This window comes from Bison bison, unplaced genomic scaffold, assembly GCF_000754665.1.
Source record: "Bison bison bison isolate TAMUID 2011002044 unplaced genomic scaffold, Bison_UMD1.0 scf7180017864375, whole genome shotgun sequence".
In the NCBI taxonomy this organism is placed as follows: Eukaryota; Metazoa; Chordata; class Mammalia; order Artiodactyla; family Bovidae; genus Bison; species Bison bison.
Genome location: NW_011494947.1, coordinates 1683613 through 1705867, shown reverse-complemented (window position 1 = coordinate 1705867; position 22255 = coordinate 1683613). Strand labels below are relative to the sequence as shown.

Below are 22255 nucleotides of genomic sequence, written 5' to 3'. Positions count from 1 at the left end.
TGCAGAAACTTCCCGCAGCGCTGGCATGGAGCCTGGAACAGCTTTATGTAACTTCTTAGCCAGGTCTAAAAAGAGAAGTGAGGAGAGAAGTCAAAGACACGGAGCTGGGTGCTTCCAATGTCATCCTTCCTGCCCAAGCCTAATGATCTCTAGGACGGAGGACCTGGGCTGGCCGTGACCCCGGGAGGTGACGCAAGATTTTACAGAAAGCTCCTTGGAGCACCCACAAGGTCACAGTGCTGCTGAGTCTCAGTTCTGGCGCCCTGGGCCCCTCCTGACTAGGGGAGATTTAAAATAGAAGTCCCTACTCTGGGAGGCAGGCAGGGCTCCTGGAAAGGGGCGGATGTGAACCTCGGCCCAGCCTCCTGGCTCAGGGGCCACGCATAACCACCTTCCATCCGAGTCCTGGGTCTTCTGAACACCGGCATTGAGCCTCTCTGTGTTCACCACCCAGAGGTGGCCCCAGACACATGCAGATAAGAGGGCGAGCGGAGAATTCCCCGCTAAGGTCAAATGCCTCTTTCTAATCTGATTTCACAGGCCACCACTCACTGTCACAACGTGGCCCGACACACCTGGGGGGAGGGCGGGGACAATCCGGTGCCACCGAGTAACGCAATAAGCGGCAAGTGCACACTCGCGGGTTCAGGGGGCAGAGTTCCTTCGGGCGTCATACATAAGGATGAGACTCGTAACTCAATTCCTCGACTCAAGGAGACGCACAGCTGCACCAGCCCAATGTCGCGGCGACGGGCCAGCAAGGGGGGCGCGCGCCACTGTGATCATGTCCATCGGTCGGAGGAGATCGCTCTTGGGAGACCTCAGCCAAGCTGACTGACACAAATCCTGCTGTCTTCATCACAGCGGCCCTCCTGATGGCTGACCGTGGCCCACCCATCCTGCCCTCTCCAAAGGCTCGGGGCCTGAGGTTCTGGCAACAAATGTGAGGAGATCAATGGTCATTCAGTTAAACTATTTATCCTTTCTGAAGGGAAACCAGGCATTTAAACACGTTAGGTTAAAAAGCAAGTCTTTCCATCCACCCAAGAAGCGAGACTGCTGATTTAAAGTGTTCTCCATACATGAGAGAATCGCTGCGTGATGCTCCACAAAGCCCGGGTCTGCGTGTTCAGCCTCCCCAGCGTGGGAGCCAGTCAATGAGTCAGGCTGTATTTTCTAAGGCATGAACTACAGGCTCCTAGAAGCTTAATTGTGGCGGTGAACGTGACGAGGTGGATCACAGGCGTGCAACTCCACATGGCTGTCAGCACGGATGGGGACTTGCTAATAGGTCCGTACTCTAAGGGGCAGCCCCCAGGCAGGAGTGAAGCAGGGAGCGTCAGCCCCAGTGAGAGAGAGGCCAATGATGCGAGGGCGTGATGCTGAGGTGCTAACAGCTGGCCGCCTCTTCCAGGATGTGGGCCAGCTGTCCAGGCTGAGGCCGACTGGCAGGCATGTGATAACCTGATGAACTGCCTTGGGGCGGGGAGGGATGGGGGTCAGAGCAGAGTCCCAACGTGGAGGACAGATGTCCACGATGTAAGCGTTCTGGTTCCATGTCAAGTCACCAACGGTTAAACAACTGGCTGGAGAAATCCTCAGTGTTAACGAGAGCTGGCGGGAGCTGGCGCACACAGGGCATGGCTGTTTCTGGTCCCCGCCGTCCGGGGCTCTGACCTGACAGTCTAAGGCGTGGGTGTCTTGGAAGAACGATGCCACCGTAGCACCAAGCTCGGGGCCCGGCACAGGCCAGGAGCTCAATAAACACCTACTGACCAAATCAACCCCGGAAGCTGTGTCGGAAGGTCACTTCTGAAACCACATGTTTGGCAATGATAGGAAAACCAGTTAACGGTGCAGGATGTGGTTTATCTTAGATCCCTGCCCAGCTGAAAGGAAGTACCACTTCCACACAGGGCTGTCTCCTTGGCGAGGCCCCTGCGAGCTACCTTCTGAGCTGCCTGTTTTCACTTGAGGGGCCAAGGCTTCATGAGGCTTGACCTCTAGAGCCACTCACCATGAAGGAGCGGACCACGACGTCAGGCATCTGGGGCAGCTGGTAGTGGAGCAGGGCGGTGGTGGCATGGTCGGTCACCTGGGGACCAAGGAGAAGAACTAGGTCAGCCACTCGGAACCAGCAGAGAAAACAGGAAGGTGCTCCTTTTATCTGACGGCTCATGGAGGAAAAGATACCTAATAAAGCCCAGAGGTGGAAAGCTAGTTAGCAAGGTTGGGGGCAAGGAAGGGGAGAGGAGGAGTGTTGAGAGCAGAAAGGACATAAATATTCATGCCCGGGGCCAAGTGAAGTGTGGAACCTTCCAGCAAGCCCAGGTAGGCTGTGCCACCTGAGAGAGATGTGGCCAGAGGCTGGTGGAGAGGTAAAACGGCGGCGGGTGCCCGGGGCATTACCAGCCCCTCCACCGCACGGCACACCGCCTGGACGCAGAGGCTCGTTTCCAACTGTCCATGTTCAACTCCAGTCTTTGCCCGGGGATGATTTTCCTGCCCGTGTAACTGGTCTGTCTCTCTGCTTCCTTCAATTCCCATTCTGTCTCATAACTTGTAGCTATATGTGTTCTGCGACCAGGATTCTGTTCGTTTCTGAGGATCCTTCCCTGGGGCCTCAGAGATACTACCCTTCTGACGAGCTGTGCTGCTCCCAGTGTGGTCCTCAGTCTGGCCAGCTCCCTGAAAGCTGTGGTCCAGTGGGCCACACCCGCTGTTCTCACAACTCCGCCAGCAGGCCCAAGGGCATTACGGCTCTAAGTTCACGTGGGGCATCTGGGGACCAGATGGAACGTGTGCTGGGATTCTGCCCCAGCTCTGTCTGCTGACCTTGATCCATCGAATCTGTCTGGGTCTCAGTGTGCCTCCTAAAAAGCAAAGCGCTGGCCAAAGATCCCCTGTAGTTCTGAAATGTGATGACACCCTAGATTGCTAATGCCTGCCACCCATTAGCGGATGAATAGATTGTTCCTAATTTGATAGCTGTGTTCAAACTCATGGTTTATTTGATTGTCTTCATTAGGGAATCTCGCCATTACAAATGATATGGTCAAAAGACAAAAGGAAACAAAAACATCAGACAAAACAATCAGCTTTGTGAACACGAGTAAGCGTGGTCTGCCTGCGTCGACTCGTCCGTCCTCCCGCTGAGAAATGGAGTATCTCCTGCCGGACCAGGTTGTGTGCATTTCTTTAGTTGGCACCGTTCCCACCAGGACACCATGATGCGCTGACAGACCTCAGCAGCAGTCAAGCAAACTCATCAGCTGGAAACCAGCAGGGCTGGTCTGGTCTGGGTTCCGCAAGAGGCGTTATGAATGATCCAGAAATTAGTCTGCCTGTGTGTCTACACTCAAGGCCAGAGAGGCCACACCCTGAAGAGCAAGGAGGCAGGCTCCCCAGCTCACAGAACCTCTCGAAGCCGTGGTTTCCCCTCAGGGGAAATGGTCAGGCGTGTGAAGTGCTCATCCTCCAGCCGTGCCTTGGGCCCGCCTGCCCCCTCTCTTCTGCGCTGCCTGGCCCTGGGACTGGCCTTCTTTCCCACTGGACTTTCAGGGCCTGCCTGGTGGCTAGTGAACTCCGCGAGACGACCAGCTCTGTGCAGGCGAGGATCATGCTGTGTCCCCGGGGCCTAGACTATCACCTGGCATCTAGCAGGTGCTCAGCACATATTTGCTGAATAAAGAAATAAACTATAAAATGGCCACTCACCAAAAGTCACGAACCAGAAACGCCTGTGCTGGTTTTCCTGCAAACGCAGCCGTGCTTCGTATATCCAACCATGCCAAGAAATTCACCCAAGTGACTTTCAAGATAAATGGTACTTATTGCTTCAAGTGCAAAGACTGTTTTTATTTTAAGCATTTTTGACAGACAGCTTTCTAAAATGAGCAAGGCTTTAAAAAAATTCCATACAGTAGAATGATAACTTGGCAAAATGGCGGGTGGTGATTGGCGGGGTGAAATGAACGGCTACAAAGCGAGCGAAGCCAGCTGGGCCCTGAGGATGCCTGAGCTTAGAGCTTGGTGCTTACCATCCAGGTGCCTGCTAAAAACAAAGTCCCACACGAGTGCTGTTTATAGGCTCATAAGACAGTCCTTACAATCACATTTGCCATCACATGAAACAGAGTTTCTGAAGAATTCTTTCTCCTGTTCCTACCATTCATTTTACACGCCTCTCAGGAAGCTCGCTACGTTGCCTCTCGTCTAAGACACCCGGGCCAGTTCTCTGGTTGGCTGACAAGAGTGAACACAAGCACTCGGAGCAGAGAAGCAGGCTGGTGCTGGACGCCCGCTCAGGCATCACCCAGGAACGTGTTGGAAACGTGAGCTTTTGGGCCCCAGTGCAGACCTAGAATCTAATCTCTGGGGTGGGGGCCCTGAAATCAAGCTGGCCTTTCCAGCTGTTCTTCAGGATCCCGAAATACAGGAGGAGGCAAATGTGAATTGGCACACAGACCCCCTGGGGATCTTGCTGCTCAGTTCAGTTCAGTTGCTCAGTCTGACTGTTTGTGACCCCATGGACTGCAGCACACCAGGCCTCCCTGTCCATCACCAACTCCCGCAGCTTACTCAAACTCATGTCCAATGAGTTGGTGATGCCATCCAACCATCTCATCCTGTCATCCCCTTCTCCTCCCACCTTCAATATTTTCCAGCATCAGGGTCTTTTCAAATGAGTCAGCTCTTCACATCAGGTGGCCAAAGTATTGGAGTTTCAGCTTCAGCATCAGTCCTTCCAATGAATATTCAGGACAGATTTCCTTTACAATGAACTGGTTGGATCTCCTTGCAGTCCAAGGGGCTCTCAAGAGTCTTCTCCAATACCACAGTTCAAAAGCATCAATTCTTCAGCGTTCAGCTTTCTTTATAGTCCAACTCTCACATCCATGCATGACTACTGACCAATTATTATAGGCAGGTGTGGGGTGGGGCCAAGACTGGGCATTTCCAGCAGCCCCCCAGGCCTGCCCCTGCTGCAGCTGAGAAGCCAGGCCGCTCAGGAGGCAGAGTATTCTTGGCAGTAGAAGAAAAAGGCATTTCCTTCTGGGGCATGAGAGAAACCAAGGACCACAAACTCGAAGGATCACTTGTCTTTTTCATGAATCAAAAATAGCACACTACCCATGTTTCATGATGCTGCAGTGGAAAGAGGGAGCGGGGTAATGGAGTGGGCTGGCAGGGTTTTCCTTATTTTGGAAAGGCGCTCTTTCAGGACCGTGGGCTGATTTTGTGAATTGAGGACAGCCACATTGATGAGAGCGTGTGAGGCATGTGCCCGCTCACTCACTCCTCGAACGCACTGAGGCGGGTGGTCTCCGAGGTTCGTTTTGTGTGTGTGTTTTAGCCCCTCAGTCGTGTCCAGCTCTGGGACCCCATGGACTGTAGCCCGCCAGGCTCCCCTGTCCATGGGAGTCTCCAGGCAAGACTACTGGAGTGCGCTGCCATGCCCTTCCCAGGGGATCTTCCCAACCCAGGGACAGAACCTGGGTCTCCTGCTTTGCAGGCAGATTCTCTACCTCTGCTGTGCTGGGTCTTAGTTGCAGCATATGGGATCTAGTTTCCTGACCGGGGATGAAACCTGGGCTCCCTGCATTGGAAACGCAGAGTCAAAGCCACTGAACCACCCGGGAAAGTCCCCCAGGTCCATTTTATAGATGAAGAAATGGAAACTTAGAGGCCACACAGCTGGGGAGGGGCAAGGGGTGTGTGGGCCTGGAGCCCACGAGACTCGAGCCTATACCGCCTTCCCTCCTGAGACGCCCTGGCCAGCTCTGCGTCTGTGGACAGAAGCTCCTGTCCCGAGCCCCAGCGTCATCTGCCCACCATCCCCCGGCCCAGCGAAGGGTCCAGAAAGCCAGAGTCCCACTGCCAGGTGCAGGTCAGGTCTGGAAATGTGGCTGCCGGGCAACAGGCTTCTCGAGAGCAGAACAAAGCGCACTAACCAGAAAACGTCCTTTTCCACAAACGGCTGGGGTCACACACCAAAGCTCCGTTTTGGCACCTGGCTCCAGGCAGGGCACCGATTCCGTTTTCCCATTACTGGGTCAGCAACCTGGCCAAATTCAGCCTCTTTTCCAAAAGGCCCCGTATATTCTCTTCATTGCCAAATGGTGGCAGCTTTTTCTAGCGCTGACACGATCGTTGAATTTCTTCAACTTCCCATCTCCAATTACAGAAATATTTTAGCAGAGGGAAGCAAAACTAACCAGTTTGCTATGTTTTCCGTCCCTGCCACCTCCCAAATTTCTTCCCCTGGTTTTCACGTTCCTGGGGCTGAGCTCCAAAGCGGTGGGCACCACGTTGTCGTCAGATACTGGAGAAATTCACCTGCAGTGATCTTCCCCTTTGTCAGAACATTCCACCTTCAGTACTTGTTTTGTTCTACACTTTTTAACAACAAAAATTTTTTTCTTTTGCTCAGCATCCAAGATGTGGGGGAAAAAAACAAGCCCGGGGCAACAACAACAAAGATGGCTATTAACTAATTTAAACTGACTCTGGGCCAGCCCGACCGAGGCTCGGTCCCATTGTGATGTCGAGCTAATGAGATTCCGCTGGGAGATGAAAGCCACCCCGGCCGGCAGCGGAGGCCGCAGAAGGGCACTAATGCTCCCGCGGGAGAGAGGCCATTCATCCCACCAGTGAGTGCGGGTTTGAAGACAGCGCAGAAGAGATCAAAGCAGGTGGCGAACCCAAGGAGAGGGAGGGAGGAGAAGACATGAAAGTAACAATAAGCCAAGGAGATAGGGGAAGCGGGAAGGAGGATTGGGTGGGGGGGCAGGGGTGACCGTACGGGCGGGAAGAGGACGCCACAGAAAGACAGTGTCTGCACACTCCTCGAGCAGGAGTGTGCAGACACCAGGGACTCCGTCAAGAGATGTCCCATCTATCCTCAAGGCCAAGAGAGACCGCAGATGCTCCGGCTCCTTTTGGGGTGTGCACCCCACCCCGAGCCCCGGTCGGGCTGGACTGCACGTGATTACTCACTTAGAGGAGGGTGATGTCTCTATTGTTGCCAACACACCCACTCTGCTCTGTGAAACTGACTCCCAGTTTTCTCTTCCACTGATCAAGCTTACAAACCACCCCCCTGTCCCAGGCTGAGAGAGGCAGAAGAGGTCTTCCTGCACCCAAACCGACAGGGAACTCAGCTCAGAAGGTGAGAGAGGAGTCTTTCAAGAGACCTTGGAACAGCTGCCAGTCAACATGCTGGAGGAGACGCCAGTCACAACAAGCCTCCAGAAGCTCCCCAGCCATATTGTGCGCAAAGAGCTGACATCGACAGGGTCCCGGGGAGGTCACGAGCTGCTTCAGCTGAGCCCTACGTGGAACCACCTGCAGCCAGGGCAGGGCTCCGCAGCGACGGCTACTGAGCACCAGCTCTGAGCAAGGGCTGCTGTACACACGCGCCCGGTGAGGAGTCCAGGCTGCGGGGACAGACGGCACCCGCTTGGATTGTGCCTGTCACTTACGAGCTAGGTGGCTGTGGACAAGGGTTAAATGTGTCAATACAGGGACAGTGAATGAAAAGGGCCTGACTGACAGCCCACACCCACCCAGTGGGAGTCACCCTCCCCTTCCCCACAACCCTGGGAGGAGGCTACGAATGGGAGATGATTTTCACTCCAATAAGGCAGCGAAGCCACAGGGAGGTGACGTGCCCAAGCCAAGCGGCTCCTGAGCAGAGCCTGCGGGGGAGGGGGACACAGACAGGAGGCCGCGGAGGCCATCTCCTCCCCACTGGGAATGGAGCCCAAGACTCTCAGATGGAGGCGGGACTCAGTCCCAAGCCTATTCATGCCACCTCAGCTCTCCCGACTGGCGTGGCTGCCATCCGCCTCCCCAACCGGAAGCTTCTGCCCGTCCCACTCAACCACCCACCCAGAGCCAGCACCCACCAGGAACAATGCCACTCAGGACCCTCCAGAGCTCAGGAGGGAATGAGTCTCCCGGCCTTGCAGAATGAAGGGGGAGACAGGGCAGATGAAGCCGGCAGTGTCACGTCGGGCGTGCACCGTGCACAGCAGGGAAAACGCAAAGCACAGTCTGGGGGTGGGGGGGGCGTGGTGCTGCAGGGATGGCTTTGGCACTCAGAGCCCACGCTTCCCCCCAATTGTGCCCTCCTCCGGGGGGGTGGGGAGGGGCAGAGAGCGGGTTCAAGTCCTGCTAGACTACTTTCTGCTGAAGGCCAGCCCCTCAGGGCCTGGGTCTGATGGTGGCCAGATAGGCTCTGTTCTTTGTCTGTGAAAGGGGAAGTGAAAGATTCTTTGCGACCCTGTGAAGTATATGGTCCATGGAATTCTCCAGGCCAGAACACAAGAGTGGGCAGCCTTTCCCTTCTCCAGGGGATCTTCCCAACCCAGGGATTGAACCCAGGTCTCCCGCATCGCGGGCGGATTTTTTAGCAGCTGAGCCACAAGGGCAGCCGAAAGGGGAGATGTCCGTAGGGGAGAACACAGGACAGAGCGGTGACGCACAGACAGGGCCAGAGAGATGCGGGGAGGGCACCAGGCCCTCCTAACAGAATACCGTCCCCCAGCAGTTTCCTCCTGTAAAAAGAATGTGCTGTATTTCGTGGTGGCCCAGGAAGTATCCTCGGGATTCCTGAGTCCACTCAGGTTGCAGGATCGTCCTGACTCTGTGCGGGCTTCCAGGCCAGAGGGGACAGCTGGCGCCACAGCAGAGGTGACGCGCCAGACTCTGGAGGCGGCAGCCGGGCACCACTCCCCACCCCTGGGCAGCGGCCCCCAGCGCCACAGAGCCCTTCCTCAGGCCGCGGACTGATGGCACCGAGAGCACAGCATCTGCCCGCACGCAGCCCGAGACGCCCAAGGCCTCCCCTGCTGAGCCAGGGGAGCTGCGGCCTCTGCCTCGGAAAAGTCCGTCCCGCAAGAGTAAGAGGAGAAGTTAAGTGCCCGAGTGTTCAGAAGTTGCTTATTTAAAAGACAGTCTGGTAGAGACCCAGCTCTGGCTCTCTGCCAGCAATGCTGGCTCGCACCCGCTGTGAAGGGGAGCGTCTCGATGCCCGCATGACCGCGAACAAATGGCAGTCAGGGGGTGGGGGGAAGATGATCTGGAGCTGTCGGGAGCCCAGGGCTCCGGCCTGGGTTCCTCACTAATTATCTGGGTGACCTTGGCCACATCACTCCCCACACTGGCCTTCAGTAAAGGAGGCTGATTACTGGGCGCCTCGAGGTCTTGCTTTCAGGGGGCGCTGCTGCAGGGCCTGACTGAACGCCCTCAGGGCACACTAGTGTCGTGCTCCGCCCTCAGGCCAACCAGAGAGACATGAAAGCCCTTTGTTCTTTTAGAAAAGACAAGCTGGTCCCAGCAGGCGGCAGGAGCACCGGGTCCCTGCCTGCCTCCACCTGCTGTCCTGATGGGATGTCACCCTCATGGGGTCCTCAAATTCTGGGCCGGTTACCAAGAGCTCAGAACAAGGGAGACCATCAGCATAGCGCTGTTCTTGGGAACCTCTTCCCATCTCCGTGGGTTTCAAAGAGACTGGAGCACAGACCAACAGGCAGCAAAACCAAACATTTGTTACTTGGTTGTACACATGCTGCTTCTGCGGCTCAAAGCAATAAAAAGGAACTTTCATCTGCGGGACACACTTGCAAGCTAAGTCTGGGTCTCTGCGCCGGGTGGAGAGAGACCCGCCCTTAATGAGAGGGACACTGGGAATCTCACGGAATGGGAAAATTCTCTGTGGGTCTGGGAGTCAAAGACGTGAACCTAGTGAGTTAAATGTTTAAAGAGGCAGCAATGCTGCCCCAAGGATGAGCACTGGTTCCATGAAGAATACTGAACACAGTCCCAGAAGTACTCATTCCATAAAAAGAGGAACCATCACTATTTCAAAACTGAGAGCTATGAAGCCAGTCCTGAAAAGTGCTGGGGGCTGGGGGCGATGCTGAGCAGTGCAGAGACTGGCTTCCAACGCTGGGATGAAGTCTGGGAGGCTGGAAGCATGGGGTTTCATTTTCATCACTCAGCTCGAGTCTGTAATCCGTACCCTGGATTTGTGTGCCATGGGTTCACACGCCCAGAGGCCGGAGGAGGAGGCATCGAGGTCCAAGGGGACTGGGGATTTACTTAGACAAGATCAATACTCCCTTCAGTGCTGATGAAAGAGCCATCTTCATGAGGCCTTATAACTAACTGTCTGCTGGCAACGCTGCTCGGGGCCGACAGGGACGGGGTTGGCTGGGCAGGGACTGGGGAGCAAAGGCAGACACTGCTCCATCCTGTGCAAAACCCCTCCTCGTGGCTTTGAGTTCAAGCTCTGTCTGAGAAGGATGAGGTCTTGTTTGTAAACTATAGAACATGGCCTGAGGCACGTAGACTGGGGCCTCCATAAAGAAGTTTTTGTCTGGTGTGAGGGGTTTCCAATCTGACCCTCTTGGAAGTCTCAGCCAAGATGCCACCGATGCCCCAAAGCAAAGCCCGTCAATGCCCAGGACTCTCGAGCACAGACTGGCTGCAAACCCTCCGGAGGCAGATGTGTCTCCCCCAGGACACTCGGCAGCCGCCTGCAGGAGCCTTCCCGACATGGGAGCACACGTATGTGGTCCTCAATGACCAGGGTCCCGGTCCTGTCTCCCCTCAGCCCCACATCACACCCCAGTGACACCATTGCCTTAGTAACCCCTCCTCCCAGACTGGCTTCCCTGACTCTGCTTTCCAGGCTTGAGCCTGGAATGCCTGGGCCCTGGCTAATTTCTCTGCCCTGGAGACTCAGGCCAGGGGACTCCCCTCCCACCCTGGGCTCTCCTGCACCCCCAGCAGCACCCTGTGGACATTGCTGTTCTGTGCTTGCCCAACTGTGACCAGAAGTCCCTGCCTTGCCCCAGGCGATGCTCTGCACTGGCTCCAAACACCTGGCAGGACCCCAAGAGAAGGAGAGATGGAGTAGGCAAGAAGCTATGGATTTATTTTTGGCCGATGGGGCTAGGGGAGCAGAGTAAAAGGGGGGTGTTCAGGGGTGGAAAAAGCTGAGGTCATGGGGTACCTTGGGGAGGAACACCTGGGTGAACAGAGAAACCCTATGGCAGCCTTGAGAGAACTCTCCAGAGTCCTGACCAGCTTTGTGCAGCTTCCCTGGGTGGCTCAGGGGTCAAGAATCTGCCTGCAATGCAGGAAGATGTGGGTTTGACCCCTGGGTTGGGAAGGTCCCCTGCAGAAGGCAATGGCACTCCACTCCAGCATTCTCCCTGGGAAATTCCATGGACAGAGGAGCCTGTATGGCCCACGTGGCTGCACAGAGTCAGACAAGACAGCAACACACCACCACCACAACGGCCTTGTGCGGGGCCAAGAGGAGGCGCTCACAAAAGGTCCTTCACGTTTCCCAGGATTAAGGAATTAAGACTCTTCATTTAGCTGAACGAAAAAAGTTCAGTGCTTTCCAGATGGTAAAATGCCAGGTTCTGCTGCTGGCTGCCAGCAGAGCCCAAGCCCGAGGACACCTGAATTGCTCTGTACCCACTTGGTGTGATGTTATTTTCTGCGGGGAACAGCCTGGCAGTTAGAGAAACACATCCAAAGACATCTGGGCTCCCAAGAAATACAGACAATACCACCTACTTGCCCCTCGAAACTGAGGCAACCGCAGGAGAAAGAGCAGACGCTGCAGAGCCTGAGAGGCGGCTCTGCTGCCGTGGCGCTGGGAGCCTCTCAGCAGCCCTGCTGGGTGGGGAACACTCCCATCTCAGTGGATGGCCAGAGGGGCCACCAGCCCTCTTAGGACACCAGGGCACCGTTTCAGGTCCAGGACCAGGATTCTACATCAGCGTGTCAGGGCTGCCCAAAGGGTACTGCTGGGGTAGGGGTGGGGGTCTGTAATCTGGGGTGCCAATCCTGTGAGGCAGGTACTCTTATACCCTTTGTTTCACAAATGATGGGGCCAAGGCAAGGGTGGCCACACGGGAGTAGTGGCCAGCCTGGCCGGACCGCCTCTCTCTGGACTGGTCACGGTGGGGAACGTGACCGGTGAGGCTGAGCCTCACGGTGGTGTGGTGGGGGGCGGACAGGCACGCTGCCGGGAAGCCACTGGGAGTGTGGGAAGGGGCCTGGGCGAGGGCAGGAGGCCGGGCTTCCCAGAAGCAGCTGCTAGGCTCTGACCCAGGGCACACGTGTCTCGGGCAAGCCCTCAGGAAGAAGGAAGCTACGAGACAAAGAGCAGGTCCTCTGCAACTCCTCTAATGGTAGAGACCGCAAACCACTTCCCGCCGGCGGGCGGGCTCTCCTGCTTCACAGTAACTGCAAGGCTGGGTCCATGGGAGGCTCTTGGTCACGACCACCCTCTGCGGAGGTGCAGGGAGCCTCGCAGAGGTAGTAAGGTGGGAAAGTACGCCGTCAACCCTATCCTGCTTTAGAAGCTTGTGAATATTTAACAGACAATGTGGTGATCAAGGCTCAGGGTGAGCAGAATGCCCCTCCTCCCGCCCCCTCCGGTTCTCAGCTCCCAGGGCCCTGGGCTGACACTTAATGACATCCCCTCCTCCCTCCTTTCTGCTGACCCAGTGAGGTCAATGCAGTTTGGCTCTCTGCTCAGGAAAGGGCTGCCCTCTGGGATGACCCTGGAATTGTCTGTCACCTCTCCTGTCCTGAAGCTTGTCGACAGCCCAAGGCTTGGCTTCTGCAGCATCCCCCTACCATGCTCATGGAGACCACCAGCGGGAATCTCTCTTCCTTCATGAAGCTGCCCCTCAGCCCCTCACTAGTCAAAGGTGCTCCCTTGGCTTTTCCAATTGGGCTACGAAGACACACGTGGGAGGCAGGACAGAAGGGATGGAAACAGGACGACGATGACACCGTATCGGCTCCACTGCACGTGCTCTCCTTTCGGAAAAGGTTAGACAGCGTTTAACAGTAAAGGGGACAAAACAGAGGCCCTTCCTACAATGTGAGACCCCTCTTTGGATTGGGGGGTGTCCCCTCTAGGTGCAGGGCCTCTGCTGATGGCCTCACCTGAGCAGGACACCCGACAAGAGCAAGGACAGAGACCTGGCAGGAGGTCCACAGCCCTTCCAGGGCCTTCTCTGAGCTGTCTGAAGAGAGGCTTCTGAAAGAAAATGGAAATGAGCTGGTGGGAAAGTATTTAGATATTCTAAGGCATGAGACTGAAAAGAACGGAATGAGTATTTACTGAGTCCCTCTGGGGACATTCGATGTTACAGCAGGTACAGACATGCACAGCCCTGAGCAAGAGGAGAGTCCTGTCCTCTGGGAACACCCCATGTTGGGACAGCCCCCCTTCCTGGGCTCGGAGTTGGTGACAAGTTAGGTTTGTCACAGACTATTTGGGGAGGCTAGAGAAGGAAATGGCAACCCACTCCAGTATTCTTGCCTGGGAAATCCCATGGATGGAGGAGCCTGGCGGGTTACAGTCCATGGGGTGGCTAAACAGCTGGATGTGATTTAGCCAACGAACAACAATCTGGATAGGCCCTAGATTTATGCGAGGGGCTCAATGTCTCAGAAATTTCAGAGAACTGACTTTTCTGGGACATAATCTCATCTGTTGACAAGCTCTGGGGAGCCACTTGATAAAGCTTCCCCTTGATGAAGCCTCCCTGACAGAGGCCAGTGTTGGGACTGAAGCCTGAGTGAGGGAGTTAACAGACAAATGAGCGGGTGAACCCAGGAACAGAGCAGCGGCAGCCAGCCCGCCCGTCCACGCCAAGCTCAGCACGGGGCTGAAAGGCTCCTCTTCCCTCTGCTGCCCCTAGAATACGGAGCGGGGCAGCCCTGGACACCTGGGGCTGGGATTTTTGTGCCCTGCCTGCCCCTGAGCGAAAGAGCTGGGACGCAGGTGGCGGACCCTCCGACATCACCTCTCTGTCCCCGCCGGCCTGCCTGGGGCTGAGAGCCCTCCCTCTCTCTCTGGCCTCCTTGCCAGGGTTTAACTCGGTAAGTAGCTATAGAGTTGCTCCCGCTCTTCCCAAGTTACTGGATGAAAATGCCCACTGTTTTGAAGAGAGGAGGTTAAAAGATCAAAACAGTGAGTGCCCCTGCAGAGTTTAAATGTCAGAAAAATCCGAACATGCTTGAAACCTTTCCTGGCTCTTTGTGATTCTGCCCTTTCAGACGGTCCCCCCTATTTTCAAGTTCCATTCTCTGAATCTGCTCTGCTGGAGCCTTGCCGGCTATAAAAAGCTCCTTCGCCCCAGGACCAAGCGCAAAGCGCCTCCAGGGCACCGCGGTAAATGACGGGGGCCTGTTGGCAGCCGCGGACCCACGGCCAGCTGTCCCCGGCCCTCCACCGCGCCCCACCACCGGGGAAGGGGGCTAATGAGGACGAGGGAAAGGGCTCACCGACAGGCCCTGTAGCAGACAAAAGGCAGGTCACACTAGCTTCTGGGAGCCGGGTTTGCTGTGGTACCTTGCGTGCTCGTCTTTAACCTGGGGAGCCAGGATCAGACTGAGGAGAATTTGACAGGCATGAGTTTCCAGAAATAAAAAGGCGAGTGTGAGCTTGGCATGGCTCTGTGAGTCAGTGCCCCCTCCCGCCTCCAGCTTTGTCACTTCGCACGGAAAGACCTGGGACGGCTTCCCGCCTTCCCGTCGGGCCTCTTTCTGCAGTGGCCACCGCTGCTGCTTGTGGGCAAGAAAACACAGACGCTCCACAGCAACTGCAACCACACAGTGAGCGCCGAGGAAAGGGAGCGCTGGGGCTCAACCCAGGGCAATGCAGAGAGAGCGCTCCCCAAGCGACGCCAAGACAGTCATGCTGGCAGCCAGTGTCCCCACCTCAGCGCCGGGGCGCAGCTCTGCCATCTACCTACACGGTTAGGACACATTTCTGCCTGAGAAATGCCTTCTCACTGGTGACCAAGGATCCTCCCTGACCTCGCACTTTCTCAGTCACTTTGACTTCCGTTCCAGGTCGATCTTCCTGGATCAGGGCACTCAAGTGAGTCTACCCTGGTGGGGCTGCTGGGTGGGTGTCAGCAGGCGGATGACGGGCAGAAGGGAACGCTCACCACTGCGATCCCCAGCAGTGTCTTTCTGGGAAACGCTACAAGCAACATCAATCAGGACACCTAGACTTTAAGTGGGTGGACAGGAAGAAAACAGAATTCTAAGAAAAAGCTGATACTAAAAAGCAGAGTTGGGAAATGCTGCCACCTCATCTCTTCCTTTGGCATGTTGAGTTTGAAATGTTAAACATCATCCCGTCAATTGGACCCGGCCTTCAGAATCTGCAGGGAACATACGGCCCCAGCCTTGCTTTCAGTGGGTGGTCGGGCTGTGGAATAGAGAGGGCTGCCCTCCGACCTCCAACACGGCCTGAGATGAACACAATGAAGCAAGCCCAGTGTGGTCACTCCCCTGCCCCGTGGTGACTCCACATTACACACTCCTCATCCTCTTTACCAGTGTTCCCCAAGAGAACAAGATCCCGACTCCCTGCCACGCGACTGTGATGAGTTGGAAAACTTTGCTGATAAAGGATTCAACTCAATTTTGTGCTACGTCATTTTCCAATACATTTCTTCATTTGACAACAGACAGACAATGTTTCTGGAGGGAAGGGAGTGGATTCTGTAATCCAGTAACTATTACCTGCCCCTGAAAAGAGAAAAAGGACCTTAACATCACCTGCCTTTCATTCTCATCAGAAAGCACACTCTCCTGCCTCCAAATTGTCACTCTTTAATCTAGTGCGTCTAGTCAAGGCTATGGTTTTTCCAATAGTCATGTATGGATGTGACAGTTGGACTGTGAAGAAAGCTGAGCGCCAAAGAATTGATGCTTTTGAACTGCGGTGCTGGAGAAGACTCCTGAGAGTCCCTTGGACTGCAAGGAGATCCAACCAGTCCATTCTGAAGGAGATCAGCCCTGGGTGTTCTTTGGAGGGAATAATGCTAAAGCTGAAACTCCAGTACTTTGGCCACCTCATGCGAATAGTTAACTCAATTGGAAAAGACTCTGATGCTGGGAGGGATTGGGGGCAGGCGGAGAAGGGGACGACAGAGGATGAGATGGCTGGATGGCATCACCAACTCGATGGACATGAGTTTGAGTGAACTCCATGAGCTGGTGATGGACAGGGAGGCCTGGCGTGCTGCGATTCATGGGGTCGCAGAGAGTTGGACACGACTGAGCAACTGGACTGAACTGAACTGAATCTAGTGCAGGTCAGTCTCAGAGGTCAAGTCCATTTAGTTAAAATACAGGTGAGGGGAGGGATGACACAGCAGCCCGACAAAGGGCTCCGTACAAACAGACAGCAAGCCATTCACTGGCCGAAATAAAATTCCCATCTGTACAATTTCTTCCACTTCTGCTGCTTTGAACAGGTTATATAAACTACAAGGAGGAAAGTGGTGGGTGCTCTGGAGTCTCCCCAACTAGCTAATATCAAATTTTAAACCCTGCCACGCCGTGTTTGTAGTTTTAAAGACATATAAAGAGCACTTGGCAGGTTATTTTTAGGGGCAGTAGAATACAAATATAGCACTGTCTCTCTAAATCCGTGCTTCACCAAATCTGTGTTTCACACATTTTACAACTTCCTAATAAACTTTCCGCTTGCATTCAAAAATACTTAATACCACACAGAACGTTAAAAAATGTATTTGCCAAGGCAAGCCTGGGCAAGGCCCTCCCTCATGAAGGGTATCTGAATGGAATGGACCATGGTTAAAATCCCAGATTATGGTTCTGTGATGCTGGGAAGTGGGGGTCGGCGGTGGAGGGGCTGAAGTCATCGCCTGCCTTCCCTGGAGCCAGAAAGTAACCACCTGCAAGACCAGAGGCCACGAAGATAAACCAGGTTAAACAAACAAACCCAAAACATTTTAGTGTTCCTCACTGTGAAAGGGAAACAAGACACAGACAATGAGCAGTGTTCTTTCACCTCAGAATGCTTTTCAACCAGCTGCTGGGGGAGAAACGACAAGAGCCGTTGGCATGGACAGAGTTAGCAGTTAAGGCCGAGGCTCTATGTGAGCTGAACAGGTACAGTTGGTCTGGTCACTTAGATAAGAGTGCCTGGATTAACACGGTGTCGCCCACGCTAGCCCCATGTGACTATGGACGTCTTCACTTTAGGGGCTGGACCCAGGGAGGGAGGCTGTTTTTTCCTTTCTGTGTCTGGGTACCTCAGTTGGGTAAAGACGTGTTAGAAGAGTAAACACTATGATTTTTCTTTTTAAGATGAATTTTAAACTTCAGACTAATTTCAGGTCTACAGAGACACTGCAGAGACGACACACACAATTCCCACAGACCGCACACCCAGTTTCCCCGCTGTTAGCATCTGTCATCATCAGGTAGGTTCATCACAATGAAGAAACCAATGTCGATAACTTACTACTGAGTCGAGCCCAGACTTTATTTGGATTTCATCAGTTTCTCCATTAATAAGTCCTTCCTGGCTCTGGATCCAGTCTGGGGCAGCACAGTGCCCGTAGCCATGATAAAACCAGGACATTTTCCTGCCTGCACACACTCCCTAGACGAGGGGGTGAGCCTCAGACCCTCCCAGCCCTGGACACCTGTCCCTGGCTTCCCCTTTTCACTGGAGAGGGGTCCAGGGAGCACTACGAACTGAGGCACGTTAGTCACCGTCAGAGGCTGGTCCATCATGCTCCTTTGATATGAAGCCCAGAAAGAAAGTGAAGTCGCTCAGTTGTGTCTGACTCTTTGTGACCCCATGGACTGTAGCCTACCAGGCTCCTCAGTCCATGGAATTTTCCAGGCAAGAATACTAGAGGGGGTTGCCATTTCCTTCTCCAGGGGATCTTCCTGACCCAGGGATTGAACCTGGATCTCTTGCACTGCAGGCAGACGCTTTACCGTCTGAGCCACCAGGGAAGCCCATGCAGCCCAGGGCCCATGCCTTAATGGGAACAAGGTTTCCCTTTGAATGAGAACAATGTTCTGGAATGCGATAAAGGTGATGGTTGTACAATGCTGTGAAAGTACTAAAAGCTATGGAACTGCTGACTTGAAAATGATTAGAAATGGTTAGCTTTACGTTATATGAATTTCGCCTCAACTGAAAAAACCACCACCACTATCCTATGCTGAGCTACCGGCACACCCCGGACACAGCTATTACTCAAGTGGGGTAATTCAGGCCCAGCCCTGAAAATCGTGTCCTTCCTCCACACCAATCCCTCCAGTGGTTCCTCACTGAATTGAGAATAAAATTCAAGTTCTGCACCAGGACTGAGGGGCGCCTGCTGGCCAGGCCAAAAATCCCCACTCTCCCACCTGCCCTCCGTCTGTCTGCTATCTCCCGGGCCCCCGTGGTGTGCGGGGCTACGCCAAGTCCCCCGTCCACACGGGGCTCGGGGCTGTAGTTTCATAGCCTGGGACCCTCTTTCCGTGGCTTTCCATATGGCTGGCTTCTTCCCCTGCCTCCTGTCTCAGTTTAACTCGTGCTGCATCAAGGACTCCTGCGACCACTCTGATGTGAAGGAGGCCCTCCTGTCCTCGACCACGGCCCCAGGTAACAGCCTGGGGTCCCTGACCCTCTCTCCCTGTCCGTCTTACTTCCCCTGTAGCACTGAGCCCAGAACCTGCACGTGGCAAAGGGGTAAATAAACAACTGCTGTTGAACGAGGCGGCAACAAGCGAGCTGACAGCCTCCCCTATCATTTGCACTGCTGGATGGGAGCAGACAGGACGGGGGCACAGAAGGAGGAGGCCGCTGCCCTGCCGGGGAGCTGGCCTGAGTGCTGTGGGAGGAGCCCTCAGAAGCCCCAGGTCCTGAGCTGGTCCAGCGAAGGGACCCTTCCACCACTGGGAGCTGGGAAATGGATTTTCTCTGGTCACATTCCTTTTTTTCTGACATCTCCCAGATAGTATTTCTCCTTCAGGAAGCCGGACACCTGAAAAGATGTCACTGTAGTACAGAGTGGGGTGGGGCAGGGTGAGGGGGCCAGCCTGCCTCCTTCCCGTCCTTAAGGCACATGTGTGGATTACAGGGCTGTGGGAAACTGAATTTAAAAACTGCGGTGGGACTTCCCTGGTGGTCCAGGGGTTAAGAACCCACCTTCAAAGCAGGAAACAAGGGTTCAATCCCTGGTCCGGGAAGATCCCACACGCTAGGGAGGCAGCTAAGGACCACAGCCACTAAGACCGCAGGCCCTGGAGCCCAGTGCCCCACAGCGAGAGAAGCCACGCAGCGAGAAGCCTGTGCTCACAGCTAGAGTAGCCCTGCTCCCCGCTACTAGAGACAGTCTACACGCGGCAACAAAGACCCAGCATAGCCAAAAAGAAGTGAATACTAAACGAACAAACAAAGCCGTGGGTTAATCTTGGGGGAACTCAAGAGCCCTTTTTCTTTAAACGTATAATCTATACATAGCAAAATTTGCCCTTTGTAGGCATTTAGTCTGTGAGTTTTGAAACATACAGTTGCGTGATCCCATAATTATGACAAAGAATATTTCCATCACCCAAACATGTTCAACAGCCCTCCGGGGACCATCTCCTGCCCTCACTCCCAAGCCCTGGCAATCACTGCTCTGATTTCTGTCACTGATGTTTTGTCTTTTCTAGAATGTCACATAAATGGAATCCTACACTGAGCAGGCTTCTGTGTCTGGCTTTTTCACTTTTTAAAAGGTCTCTGATTTAAGACCAATATTTCCACCTCGAAGTCATCACATTTCCCTAAAAGCCTCTTAAGGAAGAAGCAAAAAGGAAAACTCACCTTTTGGAACACTTGATAGTTGGATTTGGACCATATATCAAGCTGTGGGGGGGAAAGAGATAAAATATCAGCGTCAATTTTAGAACTGTGGACTCTAAGAAATGATATTGTAACTACTGTTACTAAGCTTGGAAAAATCCTATGATTGTAAGAAAAACACATGCTGGATTTCTTCTTTATCAGCTGTGGTGATTTAAGGAGATGAACTGAAGAGACATAAAGCAGTCAGCGTGAGGCACCTGCCACACCCACGGCTCCGTGCCCACTGTTCTAACACTGACTCCTCCTCGGTGCTCCTGCATCACTCGACCGCCGCGGTCAGCCCTGCCCCAGGACCTCTGCACCTGCGGCGCCTGGACTGCTTCCCCCACAAACCCTCGCACAGCTCCTCGTATACTTCCTTTGGCTCAAACGTCACTTGTTCAAGAGGCATTGCCCAGTTACTCTGTTTTAAAATATCATTCCCATACCTGTTGTCTTGCTTCTCTTTATCCTTTCAAAAATTAAATATTTTCATCACACTTAAAACTGACTGACGCTTTTATTTATTCTGTTTACACCATCCTGGCACAGGATAGGGCCATGTCCCAGGCACGTGCGGAGGAAAGCAGACCCCTGCTGTTGAACACCTGCCCCCTGCCAGGCACGCCCTGGGCCTTCCACGTGCCCTCCCCTGCCATCCCCAGGACGAGCCTGGGGAGCTGGTCCCATCAGCAACCTTTCTTCCTAGATGGTGAGACTGCGTTTGGAGCCATTTGACTGCCCACAGTAATCTGGAGGAGCTTCTTATGGATGGGCTCGCTTGGTGGTGCTCAAACATGCCTGGCATCAGAGGCCCTGAGGGAATTGTTTGTTTTTTAATCTACAGATTTCTTGGTCCCTTCCCTGGAATGTCTGAATTAGGAGGTCTGGAGTGGGCCAGAGAATATATTGATTTGTCCACTTGTTTTCACAGGGCTCCACAGGTTCACTGTGATGAAGCCCTATGACAGAAACCCTTGGTCAGGGAAACAGCGGTCTGAGATGGAATGTGGGCAGAGTTCAGAGTCCAGTCCTCGGGCCACAGTTGGTCTTGCACAGGATGCTCCGTGGCTCAGTCTAACCAAGCCACTCTGGTTTGACAGGTTGTAAGAGAAATTAAATCAATGCCTTCTCACTGTTTCAAGAGGTTAGAACAAAAGGGAGTATGGAAAACTAGAATTACCCCCACCCCCAGTACAGTGAGGAACCTGCAGATTAAAAGAGGGGCCGTCAGGAGGTCCCATGGGTGCTCAGAAGTCAGCTTTAATATATGGGTTCAAGAGTGGAGCAAACTGAAACGCCTGGTCAGTGTGCCTCTTGAAATTCGCCTTTGAGGTTGGCCAGTGGTCACGGCGGGAAGCTGAGACACGGCTACTTCAGCCTGTGTGTTGTGTGTTGACTCTGGAGCGCCTAGGAGGATCAGGAGCTAGCAGCTGGGAAGACTGCTCCAGGAAGACCGGAAGTGCTGCACCTGATGTGGGACAGGCTGAGGGTTTTCTGAAAACCGTCCTCAGGAGGGAAAGGCTGGGCTGGGAACAGGCACGCGTGCAGTTCTTCTGGTTCTTCCTGGTCTTAAGTAGAAGAACCTGGGTGGTACAGAGGAGCCCCCCACCCTCTCCAGCCCTTGGCAGGTTCCTGCTGGAGGGGGTAAGTTTAGCAGATCCAAGTCCAGGAACAATGAAGGAAGAGCTGTGACTGAACACTGATTTCAATCGGCCTGCTTCCCGCCACACCCACTGCGGAACCACCCCCTTCCTGCATTTCCACAGAAGCCCCCACCTGACCGCTCTCCTTCTACCCTGGCTGAACTGCTCTCCAGAAAGAGGGTGTCAGTTTTTAGTCACTGCCCCTCACTTTAAGCTAATGGATAGAGTAAGAATTTTAAATCTCTTCAGACATTAGAGTTTTAATTGGATAGGTTAGCAACTTGAAGGGAGAAAAGTGACATGTTACCCCCAGATAACTCTGAAGGAAATCTCCAAATACACATACAAAATTATTAATTTCCTACATTAGCAGTTCTGTTGAAGAAAATTGCTGGGCAGCCGGTCATATCTGGAGGATAAGTCAGGTTCATATCATGATCTTAGTATCGCAGTTTAGCCTAGAGCTTCACAAACATTACATTTAAAGACTATTCAGACATTGTGAAAGGAATGAGAACGACTTTTTGTATCTTTTAGTCTTAGTGCCAAGATGACAGGAAGGTGCCAAAGATTCTAAATCTAAATTTTGGGAAAAGTCACATCAGTGCCTGAACTTGGAACGAATCTAGCTCTTTCCATTTTCAGCCCACAGCTGCTGCTGCTGCTGAAGTTCTCTGCTGCTGATCCTTCCTGCCGTTCCCATCATACACAGGCAGACACAAATACAGGGCCACGGAAAGAGAAAAGAGGAAAAATCCGCACAGAGACTGAGAAGTTAGTCTTCATTTAAAAGAGAAAATTATATACATATTAAAAAAAAAAAACCCAACCCTTCAGAACCTACAAAATGTTTTAAATAGAAAAATTATCCAGAGAGAAGTATGCACAGGTTTAATTAAGA

General features: G+C 53.7%; 1 protein-coding gene across 1 annotated transcript in view; it reads right to left on the bottom strand.

Moving 5' to 3' along the window:
- MED27 (mediator complex subunit 27) overlaps positions 1 to 22255 on the bottom strand; it is a 221386-nt gene that overhangs the window by 2491 nt on the left and 196640 nt on the right. The window contains exons 6-8 of the mRNA XM_010856784.1: positions 19688 to 19729; positions 2018 to 2095; positions 4 to 65 (exon numbers count right to left, since the gene is read on the bottom strand). Coding sequence (XP_010855086.1) covers positions 4 to 65; positions 2018 to 2095; positions 19688 to 19729 — 182 coding nt within the window. The remainder of the gene's footprint in view (positions 1 to 3; positions 66 to 2017; positions 2096 to 19687; positions 19730 to 22255) is intronic.